The sequence below is a fragment of the Vespa mandarinia genome, chromosome 18 (assembly GCF_050613455.1).
Source record: "Vespa mandarinia isolate Hongniang chromosome 18, ASM5061345v1, whole genome shotgun sequence".
Classification (NCBI taxonomy): Eukaryota; Metazoa; Arthropoda; class Insecta; order Hymenoptera; family Vespidae; genus Vespa; species Vespa mandarinia.
Window position 1 is genome coordinate 4,176,187 of NC_140827.1, and position 16,332 is coordinate 4,192,518.

Consider the following 16,332-nt stretch of genomic DNA (forward strand, 5'->3'; position numbering starts at 1 on the left):
GAAAATATTAAATATAGATGGGAATAATAAAAAATTTTCTTCTTGGAAAAATGTAGTCTCCTATTTTTTCTAGCTCAACACATCTAAAGTTAGAGAGACATAATTATGCAGAAATATTGCACTATTTTGAATTATTCCGATATATTTTTGTCATATCTAATTTGAAATATTAATATTATAATTAATTAAATTTCTCGATTGTAATCGATTGAGAAGTAGCTAATGTCAGATCTAAGTAAGGGCGCGATTACAAATGCCTGCGTTGTAATAACATTAAGTTACTCAATGTGATTATTCTCTTTGTCAAAATAGTTTCTCAAATGTGATTATTAACGCGTAATGAAAATGTCGCGTCTTTTGGAAAAAGTAATCGCAATTGCTCAGCTTGCCGATAGTACGAAAGTAACGGATAAAAAGGTAAAGCAATCTGATTATTATATCTTTTAAAAACATATACAACAAAGATATACATGATTTTTCTTTATATTTAGAAATGTATTTTACTATTGTCGGAACTTTACGAGAGTAAAGAGATAATTAATGAAATAAGTAAACATTCTGAAGACAACAACAATGCAACTGTCGGTTGGTGGAACATTTTTATTATCGTGCATAAATTAATTTTATGCGTAGGTACTACATTTGCTTAATAATTATTTTAATTAAATCTATCTGTATGATACTGTGTTTTGGACCTTTTTTTTTCTTTTTTTTTTTCCTTTTTTTCTTATCAGGAAGCTGACAGACTTGCTACGAAAGATGTGAATAAATCTAATAACGAAAGACGAACCACTTGTGCCGTTTTGTTAAATACGATACGTTATTCTCATGAATCCAGAACATTGACGTTAAAATGCAATGGTTTAATACAACGGGTGCTTGAGATATTGCAGAATAGAAAATATTTATCTTATTGCAATACTTATCTGACCATATTAACTACTTACATAATTCCAGTCCGGTTATACCAAATAAATATATCTTCAGAGCAATGGGAGGAATTATTAAGAGCATGTGTCAATTTGTACGACGATGCGTCTATCAACAAGTGTATTGTAATAGATACTATTCAAATGATAATACAACATGCATATATGTATTCGGATTTATTATTAGAAGTTAAAAAATTATTACCATTTTTAGGTAATACCTTATATGATTAATAACTCTTAGATTAAAAAGATTTTTATCTCCGTTGTATTTATATCATTTGTTATTACAGCAAATATTTTGTCAGATTGTAAAATTCTCGAGCAGATGGAAGAGTCTGCTTACAAACTGACTAATACAATATGTCATCAAATCGCAACTGAAAATAGAATAATGCTTTGTCAATTTAGTGAAGATATTTTGCCAAAAATATTCAATTTAAATGGCTATGATGAAAAATACAAGTTCATGCTGCTATTTGTACAAATTCATCATCCTAAAGGAGTTCATCGAGAAAATGATGGAGCGTTTGCTTGTAATTGGTCTACATGGAATAGTATACTTCGAAGCATGTATGAAATTATTCTGAAAGATTCTAAGAAAGGAATATTATCCAAACATTTTCTAGAGTTTGCAAGCGAAGGTATTTCTTCATTTATTTATAATAAAATTGTATATGTTATATTACTTAATGATGAATAATCAATTTGTATAATTTTTCTAAAGTATTCAATCAAGTGCTTCAAAATCCTGGTACCATTTGGGGACTGTACAATTCTACTGAACTTTATTCCCAACCAGTCAAACGAAGATGCATTTCCATTAGTAGTCCAGTTGATATGATAGATCATGATGATCTGGAGGAAGCATGGCCTATGATTCAAATATTAACAGTACTCTTCGCAAAATATCCTAAAAGATTACAATCGGATGATTTTATATCTCTTTTAAAAATATTGGATACTTACTTAACGCAATCGTCTAAATATGTTAAAGTTATAGACAGTTTATATAACTTATGTACTGTCCTTATGGAAATAGAACAATTATTTTTGAATGATACAAATTCTGAAAAGGTACAACATGCTTCGAATGTGCATTGGTATAACATATGGGATAATCTTTTAAGGTATATTTAATTTTATTTTATCATATTGAATGAACCATTTGTAAAATTGAATGTAGAGTAATAGCTTGCTCTCATTTTTGACTTTATCAGACATTTAATATTTATCTTTTTATTATTTATTTTACAGATCTCTTAATACTAATCAAAGTGAGATCTCTGCGCATAGACTTGCTCAGTGTTTTATAAAATATGGAAAGATGAGAAATACAAATTCACTTTTTGCTTTATATATGTCTCAAACAATCAGATGGTCTCCCAATAGTTTGCAAACATTAATATTATGTTGCGAACACACACCTTTACCGGATGATGTATCAATGTTTAATACAAATTTACAATCGTCAATGTTAAATACACGCTCTGTTAAATTACGTTTCATCGAGTGGTTATTAAACACGCCATGGTTTAAAGTTCCTTCGACAATATTCATTGAAAGTTTGTGTAATATATTGATTGGCATTCCAGTGAAATTCTTTCATGAAAATAATACAACGTTTAAAACATCAGGATTAACTTTACCCGCTCGTGAAAATTCTTATTTACAGGAATTTCTATACGATTATCCACAATCCTTATCTTATAAAAATATAGAAACGTGTAATTTAGCATTAACATTTCAAATTAATTTACTCACAAAGGTCAAAACAGAGACTGTTGTTTCGCAACAACATTTACAAGTGTCGCTTGCTAAGGCAAACGTAAATACGATAGATTTGAAAGATGTTCTTATAATTTTGAAGAAGTATTTGTATGATATTATCGATAAAAAGAATGAAAACAATGATATACGAACGATAGTAATGAAAATTACACTTGCAGGTAAAGTTGCGACCACCGTGAAAAAAATGAATATACTGATGGAAGATACTGAAATTCACTTTATTATGTCTGCAATAAACGATTGTTTGCAACATGCTTATAAATTATTAGAGACGATTAAATTGTCCAAAAATAATCATAAATATTTCATCGATATAACTAAAGCGTTTATCATTTTATACGAAACGTTTCGTCCCGCATATACAGACATGACAAAGATCATTATTTCTTTGTCGACTGCAGATATATTACGAAATTTATTTGACTTACTTAATATTGAAGATGACAATAATTTCCCTTATCACGAAATTCGACGTTACAACGATAATTTTGATATATTTCAAAGTAAAAATAAACAATCCAATGAAGATCAAATAAATTACAAGAACAATGATATACATAGTCTGAATATTATCAGAATAAAAACTATAAGAACTTTGACATTATTTTGTTGCATGAATACAGGAAAAGAAAGATCAAAAATTCAATTGGACTTAATGAGCAATCTGATGACCATTGATAATTATGATTTGTCATTTGCAGTAGACTTTAAAATGGCAATGATAGTGCTGGAAACGTTCACACAATGCGACAAAAAGATACTACATGAAAAGTATAAAGATGCTCCAGTTTCATTTCTATTGGATTTATTTCAAAAATGTAAGGAAGATGAAAAGTATGTACGATATGTACTCAAAGTTCTACCTTATTTTATCGAATATACTGCCAACTATGATTATGATCTAATTGTAATAATGGATAACATTTATAATTTTTGTAAGCTTCTTAATAATAAGAAGTTTGGACCAATCGTACACATTGATTTCTTGGAATGTCTTGCAAGAATTATTGAAATCAAACCATTATTAATGAGGCATAAACAGTATGCTCAGTATCGGTACAAGTTATGGCTTATTATTGAAAATTTATTAACATATATGCAAAATTCTCTTTATATATTACGATTGAAGGCAGTTAAATGTATGCAAAAATTATATTTTTCAAAATGTATAGAATATGAAAGGAAGGTTTCCTTTTTTGAGAAATTGAAAAATGCTGCCATTAATTTACTATCCATTGAGAAAAAAAGTTATAATAACGAAACGGATGAAATAGAAACTAGAACGGCAAGTGCATTGTTAATATTAGCAACTATTATTTGTACTTCTAGTACACTTCAAAGCAGTGCTTTAGTAGCAATATTACAATTAGTGGAGAATGAACGTGTAAAAGTAAAAACGGTCAAAAAGTTATTAAATAGTATAAGAAAGCAAACGAAACAACATCATGTGTTATCCAATGAAGATAATCTGGCTCATATGTTATCGCATTGGTTGAAGGCGTATCATACCATGCAAACGTTTCCATGGGAATTGACTCAATATGAATCTCAAGAAGAATTTTATAAGATACACATTAATATTATAGTGTTCACTGAAATACAAAATTTCAATGTCATGAATGCAAAACAACTTTGTACTTCTGTTGGATACAATTTCAAAGATGTTTTTGAAAATATTTTTCCACAAGTCTTAACATGGTTGCTTTCTTTGATTTGTCAAACTTGTGAAAAAAATCCTATCGATGCTAAACGCGCAAATGATATGCTTCAACAATTGATGTTAAATCAAGAGAACTTTGAAACAATCGATACTTTTTCTAATTTGTTTAAAATTAATTTTGACAAAGTTATTGTAAGCATTATTACGAGATTGCACGATGAGAAACATTTTCATCAAATGTTTCAATTACAATATAAATTTCCAAATGCTAATCCACCTGTTTTGAGTAAAACTGATGCCAACAATTGTCTACAGTATATAGAAGAAAATTTTGTTTCCTCTAAATCATTGCAATATTATTTAGCAACCAAAGGAATAAATAAATTACAGAAAATATTGATGAATCTAGTGAAAAATATTTATGACATGAAATTTACCGAATACAAATTAAAGGCTTTACATCAGTATATCTATTTTTGCACCATAATAATGGAAGGATCAAAATTTAATCATTTCGATGCAATATCAATATATCTTATCAGAGAAATTAGTTATAGTCTGATACATTTTATCAAAGACAAAATTGATATACTGTCAGAAATAGCCTGTAAATATTTTCACATATTTCTGAAATGCATTTTACCTGAACGACATGCAGAAATTGAAGAAAATTTGAATTATTATGTTACTATTTTAGTTCCTGTTGCTCAATTGGAAAAAACACCTATTGCCATAGAGCTACTTGAGTACTTAATAATTGAACAGAAAGAATTGTTTAGTAATGCAATAGCAAAATTGAATACATTTCCTAATCAGGCAAAATTTCAAAAAATATTGAATGTATATAATTCCCTGAAATATAAAGATAGAAAGAAGCATAATTTGGAGGAAGAAATTCAACACTTTTTAAATGCGACGAATCAAAAGATTGTAAATTGTAATGTGGAAAGCATAGCACATTTAAAGCTTCAATTATCAACCAGAAGAGATGAATTACAAGAACTGTACAATAAAATTGACAACAGTAGTTCTATCAAAAATTATAATTTACCACATCAATTGATATGTAGATTATTGGAGATTATTAAATCTAATCAAGCCATTTCAATAGAGGCTACAAAGTGTCTGGGACAATTAGGTCCTATTGATCTGGGAACAACAATTCTTTATAATAGAAAATGTTATTTAAAGGAGAACGCAGACATAAGCAATACGTTAACGTACGAGATAGTAACATTACTAACAGAATTTTTAGTTGATAATGAAATCGAACTTCGTATAGCTAGTGCTAATGCTTTAGATATGATACTGTCATCTACATGGGGACAACAAATTTTAGATAAAAAGAATTCCAAAGCAATACGACAAATGTCAATTGATTGTTCAAGATCTCCATTACGTTTGAATTATATACGTCCATTTATACATGAAGTAAAAAATCTCAACAAGAATAAAATAACCCTTGATGCAATTGCTTGTAATAAATATATTAAAAAGGATAATCCTATTTGGATAGAGACATCAAATATTCCTTATGCTGAATGGATTGTACAAATCACATGCAATATTATTGAATGTTTTTCTGGATATTACCTTGAAGATTTAATACCCGTTTGCAAATTAAGCATAGAAATGTGCGAACTAATACTACCAAGAATCATGTTTCTAATAACGTACATTAATAAAGAATTAGCAATTGCAGTATCTCATTGTATCAACGGATTTTTTTTTTATCATTTCAATGACAAAGATCAGTCTATTCATGGTTTACTTCATTCATCGCAATATGTTCAATTGCACTGTGATCGTAATATAGTATATTTTATGCTGAATTTAGTCAATTTTATTAGGACTCAAGCAGTTGAAAACATTCCTTTAGAATTGGACTTTGTATACATAGCCAAAGCTGCTCAATATTGTTCGGCATATTTTACTGCTATCCTTTATGCAGAACTATCTTGTGAATCATTATTGATAGAACCTCGTGATTTTAGTACAGTTACCAAAATTGATTATGCCTATGAATGTGAACCTGTATTAGGAAGAATGTTACAAAATATTCTTAGAGATGCCTCCTCCAAAATTGGTGATCCAGATGCTATTCGCGGTTGTGGCTCTTCACATTTGCAAGATAGTTTCTCTCGCGTTCAACATTATATACAAATGCACGAATGGGATAAAGTTTTACTTATAAAAGATATAGAACTATCTTCTGGCAATAAAACAGCTATTGAAGGTAATCCAATAGACATATATATTATATTATATTATATTATATTATATTATATTATCAAATAATTTTTACCAATCAAAATATTTAATTCTTTTACAGAGATGATCAGTGCATTGCAACAATTAGGATTTCATTATTTATTAGGACATTATATATCTACAATGAGTACATCTACCAAAGAAATGAGTAATGATATTCAACTGGAATGTGCATGGCGACTTAGTAATTGGGATATATCAATATTTCCACAAATTATGCAATCCCTATGCGAAAACAATATGAAGTTAAAACTATCCGAATCTGACTATTATTTGTATCACTTCTATGCATTAAAATGTTTTCATGAGAAAGATGAATCGGGTGTAGAAAATGCAATCAAGTGTGCACGAGTGTGCATAATGAAAGCTCTATCTAACATTAATTTAGGTAAGAGATACGTAGCAGTATACATATGCATTTTCTTAAATTTTATATTTTATTATTTAACAAATTTATGTTGCAGAGTGTAATAAAGAAATTTATGGGAAATTAACACAACTTCAAATGCTTTCTGAAATAGAAGAACTATGTTCAACAAAACCTGAGGATTATTCTAAAGTTCTGCAAAAGTGGCAGCAATGTGATATCACAAATTTTAACGAATTTCAATACACTGAGCCAATATTAACGCAAAGATCTATTATGTATCAAATAAATGATACATTGTGTAATAATTCTATTATCAAAGATGAACTTGTCGGTACGCATATCAAAATTGCTGAAATTGCGCGAAATCAAGGACATCTACAAATAGCTGCACGTGCATTAGGTATGTATAATAAGACCTATAATAATTATTAATATTATTAGAAGTACTCTTCGTATGTTTTATTTTTTTCTTCCTTATTAGGCACCTTAGCAAAACAAAATGAAGTACCTTCAAAATTTATTGATTTGTTGGATTATCAAGAATCTTTATTGGCATGGAAAAGAAATGATTATGAAATCAGTCGATATCTTTTACGTAAATTAATTCATAGAAAATCTATAGATCCGGCTTTGCAAGCCCATGTTCTTCGCATTTATGGAAACTGGATGGCTGAAACAAAATCTGAAAATCCTCAGGTAATAATCACGATTATATTCATAAATAAAATTTTATGTTAACAGGTTTTTGTAATTTATAGACCGTCATAGAAAATTATTATCAAGAATCAATAAAAATAAGTAAGTCGATAAAAAGCAAAACGTCCGATGTTACCAAAAATGCACATGACACACAAGTTGCCTTGGCTAGATTTGCAGATGCTCAATTTGAACATGTTAAAATGTATATGAGATCTCCTCAATTTAAAAGTTTGAAAAAATGTGTAGAATATTCATGTGGTGCTGCTGTCAAATATGACTCAACATTGCAAGATACAGATATTAAAAGAGCAATGATACTTAGTCAAAAACAGAATACGAATGATACTGCTGAACTACAAAATATTGAAAAGGAGAAAAACAACTATCTTTTAATAGCAGTACGGTATGTATACAAAAAATTATTTCTTAAAGTGTTGTGTATGTGACAGACTAAAATTTGACTATTCTCTATATTTTTATTTTTAGATATTATTTAATAACATTATGCCAGAGTGAAGATTACAATCTGTTAGTATTTCGATTGATTGCTCTTTGGCTTGAGAATGCGAAGAATAAAGAAGTAAATAAATTACTAGAAGACAATTTAAATAAGATACCATCATATAAATTTTTACCACTTGTGCCACAATTGGCAGCACACATGAACAACGTATCTGATGAATTTTCTGTCAAAATAAATAAAACATTAGAACGTTGTGCATTGGATCATCCACATCATACGTTACCTGTGCTATTGGCATTAAAAAATTTATATGGTGATTATGAATTTCTTAAAACTAAAAAAAATAAAAAATTAGAAGAAGAACCCAGAATATTGGGTGCTAAACGGCTTCTGAAACAATTAACTTCGTCGAAAGTATCTTGCATTATTCAAGAAATGGAAATATTATCTCATTCTTTGGTAATGCTAGCTAATTATGAAACTAATGATAAATGTAAACGTAAGTATATCTTTTTTCAATTTCAAATTGTATAAACTAAAACTTAAGAATTTATATTCATTTCTAATTAGCACTTATAATTATATATACAGGTGGTACATCATTTAAAATACCTATTGGTCAAAAAATTTTCAAGATCAAAAATTTTTCCAATATATTTGTACCTACTTTAGACGTTGATGTTAGATGCAGTGGAAATTACAATGACATAATTAGTATTGTTAAATACTTTGATACTTATGAGAATGTTGGAGGTGTGAATGCTCCCAAAAAGATCATTTGTGTTGGTAGTGATGGAATACAAAGAGAACAATTACTGAAGGTTATACTCAATTATAAAATACACACGTATCTCTAGATTAAACTTAAAAATGTTATTAATAATTAAATTATTCTTACTACAGGGAAAAGATGATTTACGACAAGATGCTGTAATGCAACAAGTTTTTAATGTAATGAATAGACTTTTTGAAATGAGTAAAGAAGCGAAACGACGTAAATTGAAAATTAGAACATACAAGGTAAAATATATATATATATATATATATATATATATATATATATATATATATAATTATATTTAATATGAACTTTTATTATATGTATCTATGTATTATTCTTCAGGTAGTACCATTAACACAAAGATCAGGTATATTAGAATGGTGCCATAATACAATGCCTATTGCAACTATATTAATAGGTAGCGATGGAATTTCTGGTGTTCATAAAAAATATAATCCACATGATTATACTGCATTAACGTGTAGAAAAAAGATGGACGTAAGATTATGGAATATTTCATATTTACATATGCATTTTACCTTGGAAAATAAATAACAATAACGTATACAATTTTAGGAAGTTTCTAAAAAATCAAACGATGTCAAGCTACAACAGTTTTTAGAATGCTGTAGACATATGCGTCCAGCTTTTCATCATTTCTTTATTGATAAATATCCATCGCCTGAAACGTGGTATGAGAAACGATCAGCTTATACACGCAGGTAAATGAATTCATAATATTACAAAGTTTATGTTTATTTAATATTAATAAGATATTATAATTTATTTTTCCAGTGTAGCAACAACTTCTATAGCAGGATATATATTAGGTTTAGGAGATAGGCATCTTGGTAATATATTAATGGATCAAATGACTGGAGAAGTGATTCATATAGATTTTGGTAAAAATTATATGCATAATATATTATAGTGAAAATACACTATAGAATGAATTGTACAATTGTAACAGATTGATCCAAATTTTAAACAGGCATAGCATTTGAACAAGGTAAAGTTCTACCACTACCTGAAACTGTACCATTTCGTCTCACAAGAGACATTGAAGTCGCAATGGGAATCTCAGGTGTGGAAGGTATTATGAGAAGAGGGTGTGAGGAAATATTGACAGTATTACGAGATCAAAGACAAATAATTATAACATTGCTTCAAGTACTTCTTTATGACCCTCTTTTTACGTGGGCTATAACTCCAGCAAAAGCATATACTTTTCAAACTGGTAATACAGCAATGTCTTCTGAAGATGATGAAGGTATTAGACGAATTTTATTTCCATAAATATATATTCATTAACTACATCTGTACTAGCAAAATATATTCTTCCAATAATTTTTCTTTTTTTAATAGATCATAGCAAAACGAATAAAACTGCAGAAAGGGCACTCTTAAGGATAGAACAAAAATTGCAAGGTATAGAAGAAGGTTTAGTATTTAGTGTACCTGGGCAAGTTGAACAACTTATACAACAAGCACGTGATCCATTTAATTTGTGTCGTTTATTTTGTGGGTGGCAACCATATCTATAAGTTTTATAAAATTTTATTATCACTTGTTAAATAAAAAAAAAAAAAATTAATATTTTCCTATTTATCATAGTATTACAAACATAATTTCATATTTAATTTAGTAAGAAATCTTTACAATAGCGAGTTAACCATCTAATGTTTAATGGGGATTAAGTTAAAGTTTCTAATGAAATATTTTATAATTTATAGTAAAAAACATTATTATTAGTTATTTATAAATCAATAATAAATTAATTGTTATTTCTTTTTATAAAATTTAATGCTTATATTTACATATTTTGTGCTGTACAGTAATCATCAGCGTGCATCGAACACGACCACTAAAGTTAGCTATTAAGGAACAAATATCATTAACATAAAATCTTGCTTTTCTTTAAGTAATAGCAAAAAAGGATACATCGTTTTGTACGTTTTTTGTACATAATTCTGTAGCCACATTCTCTGCATCGAATAGGATCTCTAGGACGAATTTCATTATCATGATGGCATTCTATAAACATACATTATATTGCCAATATTATAATATAATAATAAATAAATATTTTTATTTCTTTTATTTCACTTTCGTAACTAGTAAATAATAAAAACAATCAAGAGAATAATAAAAATTGCATTATGGTAAAAATACTAATTTTTAGGTTAGTAATTAAATAATGTTTTCGGCTAATATTTATGAGGAAGATTAATAAAAAATATATATAAATATGCATAAAGTACCTCCACAAATATACACCATTGCTTGTTTAGGGGTGGATTCAGTTTTACTACTGGATTCCATTGGGAATTATCTCTCGTAAACAGAAGGTAACCTAAAGTTCGATTAAACTGCAGACACCATGTTGTGTTGTATTGTATATAATAGCGATAGTAACACACCTAGCGACTACAATACGTATTAAAATTATTCCAATGATTTCATTGATATATTTTACCAAACATACCTAACAATAGTTCTTAAATATATTTATTAAACATATTATTTTTTAATTTGGTGTAAGACTTAGACCTTTTAATACTTAAATGAACAATATTATTATATATAAATTTTATTATGAGTATATCCCTATAAAAGTGTTATATGAATATATAAAAACATATTGTTGAAATGTTATAATATTGTTATATGAATTATATTTATAATTATATTTTTAAATAGTAAAATAAAATGACTACATTGATACCGAAAAAATTCAGTTGGATTATTTCAACAGGGTACTTAATGTTGAAGAGACGATACTGAGATCCATCCCCGCCATTTTATTCAACTCATTGCTTCGGTGACGTAGTAACCAGCGTTCGTGACAATTTGATTGTGAAGTGTATTCATTTTATTTTTTAATATAAAAGTGTAATATTTATAACGGTAAATAAAATTAAATAGAATAAATAATTAAAAATACATTTATCACTTTTCCAATTTGCCTTAACCGAGTAATAGTCATTTTCATTTTGCCCTGTCATTCTCCATTAACCTAATAACGTAATATATCATTTATAATTTTTACATTATAAATGTATCGTTATTTATGCATTTATATTTATTTCAATATGATTATTGTCAAAATAATGATACAATATTTTTTATGACCGAATAATTTTATTGTTTATACAATTATGGTATTGATTAACCTCACTTTTTATACCAATGAATAGATGAATGCTTCAATTATAAATTAAATTTCTCTTTATAGGTGATACATTTTAACATAGTTTTTAATTAATATTATTTCTTTTCAGATGTTTCTTACACGTTCTGAATATGATCGAGGTGTAAATACATTTTCTCCAGAGGGGAGATTATTTCAGGTTGAATATGCCATTGAGGCCATAAAGCTTGGTTCTACAGCAATTGGAATTGCCACAAATGAAGGTGTAATCCTGGCTGTTGAAAAACGTATAACTTCTCCATTAATGGAACCAACGACAGTGGAAAAAATTGTTGAAATAGATAAGCATATAGGTTGCGCAGCATCTGGTTTAATGGCTGATTCTAGGACCATGATAGATCGTGCTCGTGTCGAATGCCAAAATCATTGGTTTGTTTACAACGAAAGAATGACAGTGGAATCAACGGCCCAAGCTGTGTCGAACTTAGCCATACAATTTGGAGATAGCGATGATGATGGAAGTGCAATGTCTAGACCTTTTGGGGTAGCAATGTTATTCGCGGGTATAGACGAAAAAGGACCACAATTGTATCATATGGATCCATCGGGAACCTTTGTTCAATTCGATGCGAAGGCTATCGGTTCTGGAAGCGAAGGTGCCCAACAAAATCTTCAAGAAGTATATCATAAGGTTGGAAACAACTTGTTCATGCACACAAAGTATCAATTTACATTAAGTCTCATTATATTTCTGTTTACTTCACAGTCCATGACATTAAAAGAAGCAACAAAGGCAGCATTGACAATACTGAAGCAAGTTATGGAAGAAAAATTAAACGACACTAACATCGAGGTGATGACAATGACACCAGGACAACTGTTTCATATGTTTACTAAGGCAGAATTGCAAGAGGTGATTAAAGACATTGCATAAGATACTTAAAGTATATTAACAAATTGTTATGAGTTGAAAGAAATGCATTTATATGCAAGTAATGCTGGAGTTGTATTTACAGTTTATATTTGGTATGTGTGTTTCTATGCTAAGCAAAGTTTTCTTATATACTTTTTTTTCTTTTTCGAAAAGATTAATATAAGAGAAGGATCGAATAAGCGTTGTTTTTTTTCTTTACAAAGAAATATTCCACATCCTTGTTTTCCTACTCCCATTATACATTTTATTTTATTCTAATATTTGATTAATTCGTAAAATAAATCGTTCATATTATTTTATCTAGTTGATCGACGATTTACCAACATCGAGAGAAGATTCTATGAAATCCAGATCCGATAGCAGTACTCCTGTCCTTAGACCATCAGTATCCATAAATGAATAATACCATCCTAATTTTGTCTTCAATATCCTATATCTTTAATAAAATAATAAACGCTTAATATTCAACATCAACGTGTCAATCTGAAACATCTGTTTTCTCAATTGCAAATCTTCGTAAGAATATTATTCTCAAACGAAGAAGAAAGGTCTTAGTTATTCATAAAAAGAAAAAAAAAAAAAAAAAATGTTTCAATATTATATTAAATTTGAGAATGATATTGACGAGTAGAGTTTTATCACGGAGAAAAGTTTTGAGCAAAAACCGATATCCGATATATCCCAGTGAAATTTGGAGAGATGGATTCGCATGAAAGAGAAGAGGTAGAGTAGGTAGGTAGATAGATAGGTAGGTAGGTAGGTAGGTAGGTAGTTAGGTGATGTAGGTATAGTTATGCTGTCGCGATGGGTGGTTTGGTTTCGATTAAAAGCGCCTGCTGTGAATGCGCGTATCCGAAATCAATAATTAATTTTGCTCGGTTTGCAAGAGACAAGGGAACTAAAGTGAGCGAGCGAGAGAGAGATATAGATAGATAGAATGGGTTGTGAGGTAGGAGGAAGGTAGAGAAGACGAGTAAAGTGAGAGAGCTCGACGAAAATGGGTGGAAGCATAGTGAACGCTCGGTACGCCGCTGCGATGTCCCGATAAAACGTCCTCCCTTTTTATCCCTTGGCTCCCGGATTATTGGATATTATTCCATTTCGAGCGTTCAATCCCAGTACGATTCGCTCGCTCGGTTTCCCACGGGGGAATCCCTCTCTCACCGGCCATTCATCGTGGTAGACTCTCTTAAAATACGTACATATCTCCTGTAACTCTCTGTCATTCTCTGTTGAAAACGTGTCATGCGCAGTAAACTTCTAGTCTGGTATTACTGTCAGAAATGAATCGACCGTCATACGAAGTATATACACGTGAGAAATTTTACAGAAAATATAGTCAAATATGAATTAGAGTTTATAAGAATTTCATGTTAAAATGATGAACCGATAAAGATAATAGATAGTATAAAGATATTTCGACTTTGACTGTTAATTAAAACTTTCATTTTGTATCTTTAAAAATGAAACTTAGAAGAGGAGAAGACGAAGAAGAATAGATGATCAAAGAAAAGCTTCCTTATATCTATTTATCTCTCTCTCTCTCTCTCCCTCTCTCCCTCTCTCTCTCTCTCTTTCTCTCTCTTATAACTAGCATAGACGGAAGGAAGGAAATGGAGAAGGTCGAACTCTCTGGTAGAAGGACTCTGTAATTAACTGCGACGAGGAGAGAAGGGGGAAGGCAGGGAGGATAGTCCCATTTGAGTCTCTGAGAATCCCTAGGGAGCTAACCCTGTCATATCAGACGCCAAACACTCAACCTCACACCCGATCCTGGAGCAGCAACGCCGTTACCCCGACCCGAATCCATCCTTGCCCGACCTCCTCTCCATTGCGTTCAACTTTCGCTACGATAATTGCCTTCGCTTCACGCCACTGACACCACCACCATTTATCGACTTGGATAAGGACGTTAAGCTTCTCACCACCCTCTTCATCTTTCTTCCTCTTCCTCTTCCTCTTCCTCTCTCTCTCTCTCTCTCCCCTCTCTCTTATTATCTCTCAGATCTATCTATCTTTTTCTTTCTTTCAATGCGTCCCTTATCAGTCAAACTACTAAAAGTTTGATCTTTTTAACAAATTGAAAGCTAAAATCATCATCTATTATTGATTTCTTAATAAGAATATCGAACAGGAATGCGTCTTAGTTGGGAAACAAACAAGCGTGATTCGAGACGATTAGAAAAGGGAGAGTTAAAGCGAGCAATGTCGTTTACGATCGCAATTAAGACCGTTATCTGTCTTTTATTGCGACAACGTTCAAGAGGCGCAAAACGATCTGGACAATTTTGAACATGCCATTACTACCTTGCTTTCACTATGGATCGAGTCATTGACTTACTATACTCATGTCGCAAACACATTGAATTATTCTTTTTTTGGAGTCATTAACTAAAAGTTAAACAACTCTTAAATGCACACATGTGAGGTTTTAACGTCAATAGTATTAGCTACATATGTTGATTATATTATAATAACTATATCTACTATGATATATTTTAAATATTTTATATTAATAGCTGATATTATTATTAATATTATTAGCTTAATAGATAGACATTAGTTAATAGATAGTTTTGTGATAATATCTATTTATATAAATAAAATTCAAAGGATAAAACTTAAACGAGAAAGTTTCTTCCTAGTTATTACAGAGACTCGATGTAGAAAAGCGGAAGCGAACGATATACCGAGAACGAGCTAGGAAAGAGTTCGCACACGGCCATAATTCACGCATGGTGGAATCGTCGCGATTTTTTTTACTTTCACGAAAGAGTTCATTCGCTTCTGCTACTAATGGATGCCGTTTTGAAAAAATGGATGCCGTTTTCCAACGACGAGTTACAAGACGTAAGAAGAAATTAATTAATTCGATAATTTAGCGGGAAAGTCGATTCCTTAATCGAGAATCGTTTTTACCTTTCATTCTCGTAAGTCTATCTTCTATCTTCTATTACGTCAAAATATTACTTATGACAATTATTGACCCTCTATAATATCATGTAACGCTCATATGTGTGTGTGTATATATTATTGTATTATAGAGTACCAACATAAACCAAATAATGACGTTTTTTTCATTTCGTAATTTTGGATTTTTGATGATATACTTCTTTTAACACATTACTGTCGTACATGTATACATGTGTTGTTAATTATATCAGTTCATATTATAAACTTAGTTCAAATAAAAGATCCATAAAAATTGGATTTATCAAACAATAATCAGACATTAGATCAGTATTAGACAAATGATATAGGGCATATTTACAATTTATCTTAA

General features: G+C 29.8%; 3 protein-coding genes across 5 annotated transcripts; 2 read left to right on the forward strand and 1 right to left on the reverse strand.

Annotated features, from left to right (window-relative positions):
• Positions 1 to 144: 144 nt before the first annotated feature.
• Positions 145 to 10,841, forward strand: tefu (Serine/threonine-protein kinase tefu). Of its 3 annotated transcripts, XM_035874348.2 has the most exons (18): positions 145 to 417; positions 492 to 629; positions 735 to 1,143; positions 1,223 to 1,573; positions 1,657 to 2,059; positions 2,187 to 6,616; positions 6,713 to 7,039; positions 7,116 to 7,421; positions 7,503 to 7,717; positions 7,780 to 8,123; positions 8,207 to 8,682; positions 8,775 to 9,004; positions 9,087 to 9,203; positions 9,307 to 9,462; positions 9,541 to 9,686; positions 9,760 to 9,866; positions 9,956 to 10,234; positions 10,330 to 10,841. In XM_035874348.2, exons 1-18 carry the CDS (start codon positions 340 to 342, stop codon positions 10,506 to 10,508), a joined length of 8,691 nt encoding a protein of 2,896 aa, XP_035730241.2. In that variant the 5' UTR covers positions 145 to 339; the 3' UTR covers positions 10,509 to 10,841. The 3 variants fall into 3 exon arrangements, with proteins under 3 accessions (XP_035730241.2, XP_085518591.1, XP_085518592.1); XM_085662465.1 differs by lacking the exon at positions 145 to 417 and having other exon boundaries at positions 496 to 585; XM_085662466.1 differs by lacking the exons at positions 145 to 417; positions 492 to 629 and having other exon boundaries at positions 1,060 to 1,143; positions 1,341 to 1,573; positions 10,330 to 10,840.
• On the reverse strand, positions 10,247 to 11,366 carry Rpb12 (DNA-directed RNA polymerases I, II, and III subunit Rpb12). Its single transcript, XM_035874355.2, has 4 exons — positions 11,226 to 11,366; positions 10,906 to 10,998; positions 10,782 to 10,828; positions 10,247 to 10,502 (listed from the first exon to the last, which is right to left on the reverse strand). Exons 1-3 carry the CDS (start codon positions 11,284 to 11,286, stop codon positions 10,806 to 10,808), a joined length of 177 nt encoding a protein of 58 aa, XP_035730248.1. The 5' UTR covers positions 11,287 to 11,366; the 3' UTR covers positions 10,247 to 10,502; positions 10,782 to 10,805.
• A 358-nt stretch (positions 11,367 to 11,724) lies between these two features.
• Positions 11,725 to 13,229, forward strand: Prosalpha5 (proteasome alpha5 subunit). Its single transcript, XM_035874354.2, has 3 exons — positions 11,725 to 11,871; positions 12,246 to 12,806; positions 12,882 to 13,229. The coding sequence occupies exons 2-3, from the start codon at positions 12,246 to 12,248 to the stop codon at positions 13,047 to 13,049; spliced, it is 729 nt and encodes a 242-aa protein (XP_035730247.1). The 5' UTR covers positions 11,725 to 11,871; the 3' UTR covers positions 13,050 to 13,229.
• Positions 13,230 to 16,332: the final 3,103 nt, after the last annotated feature.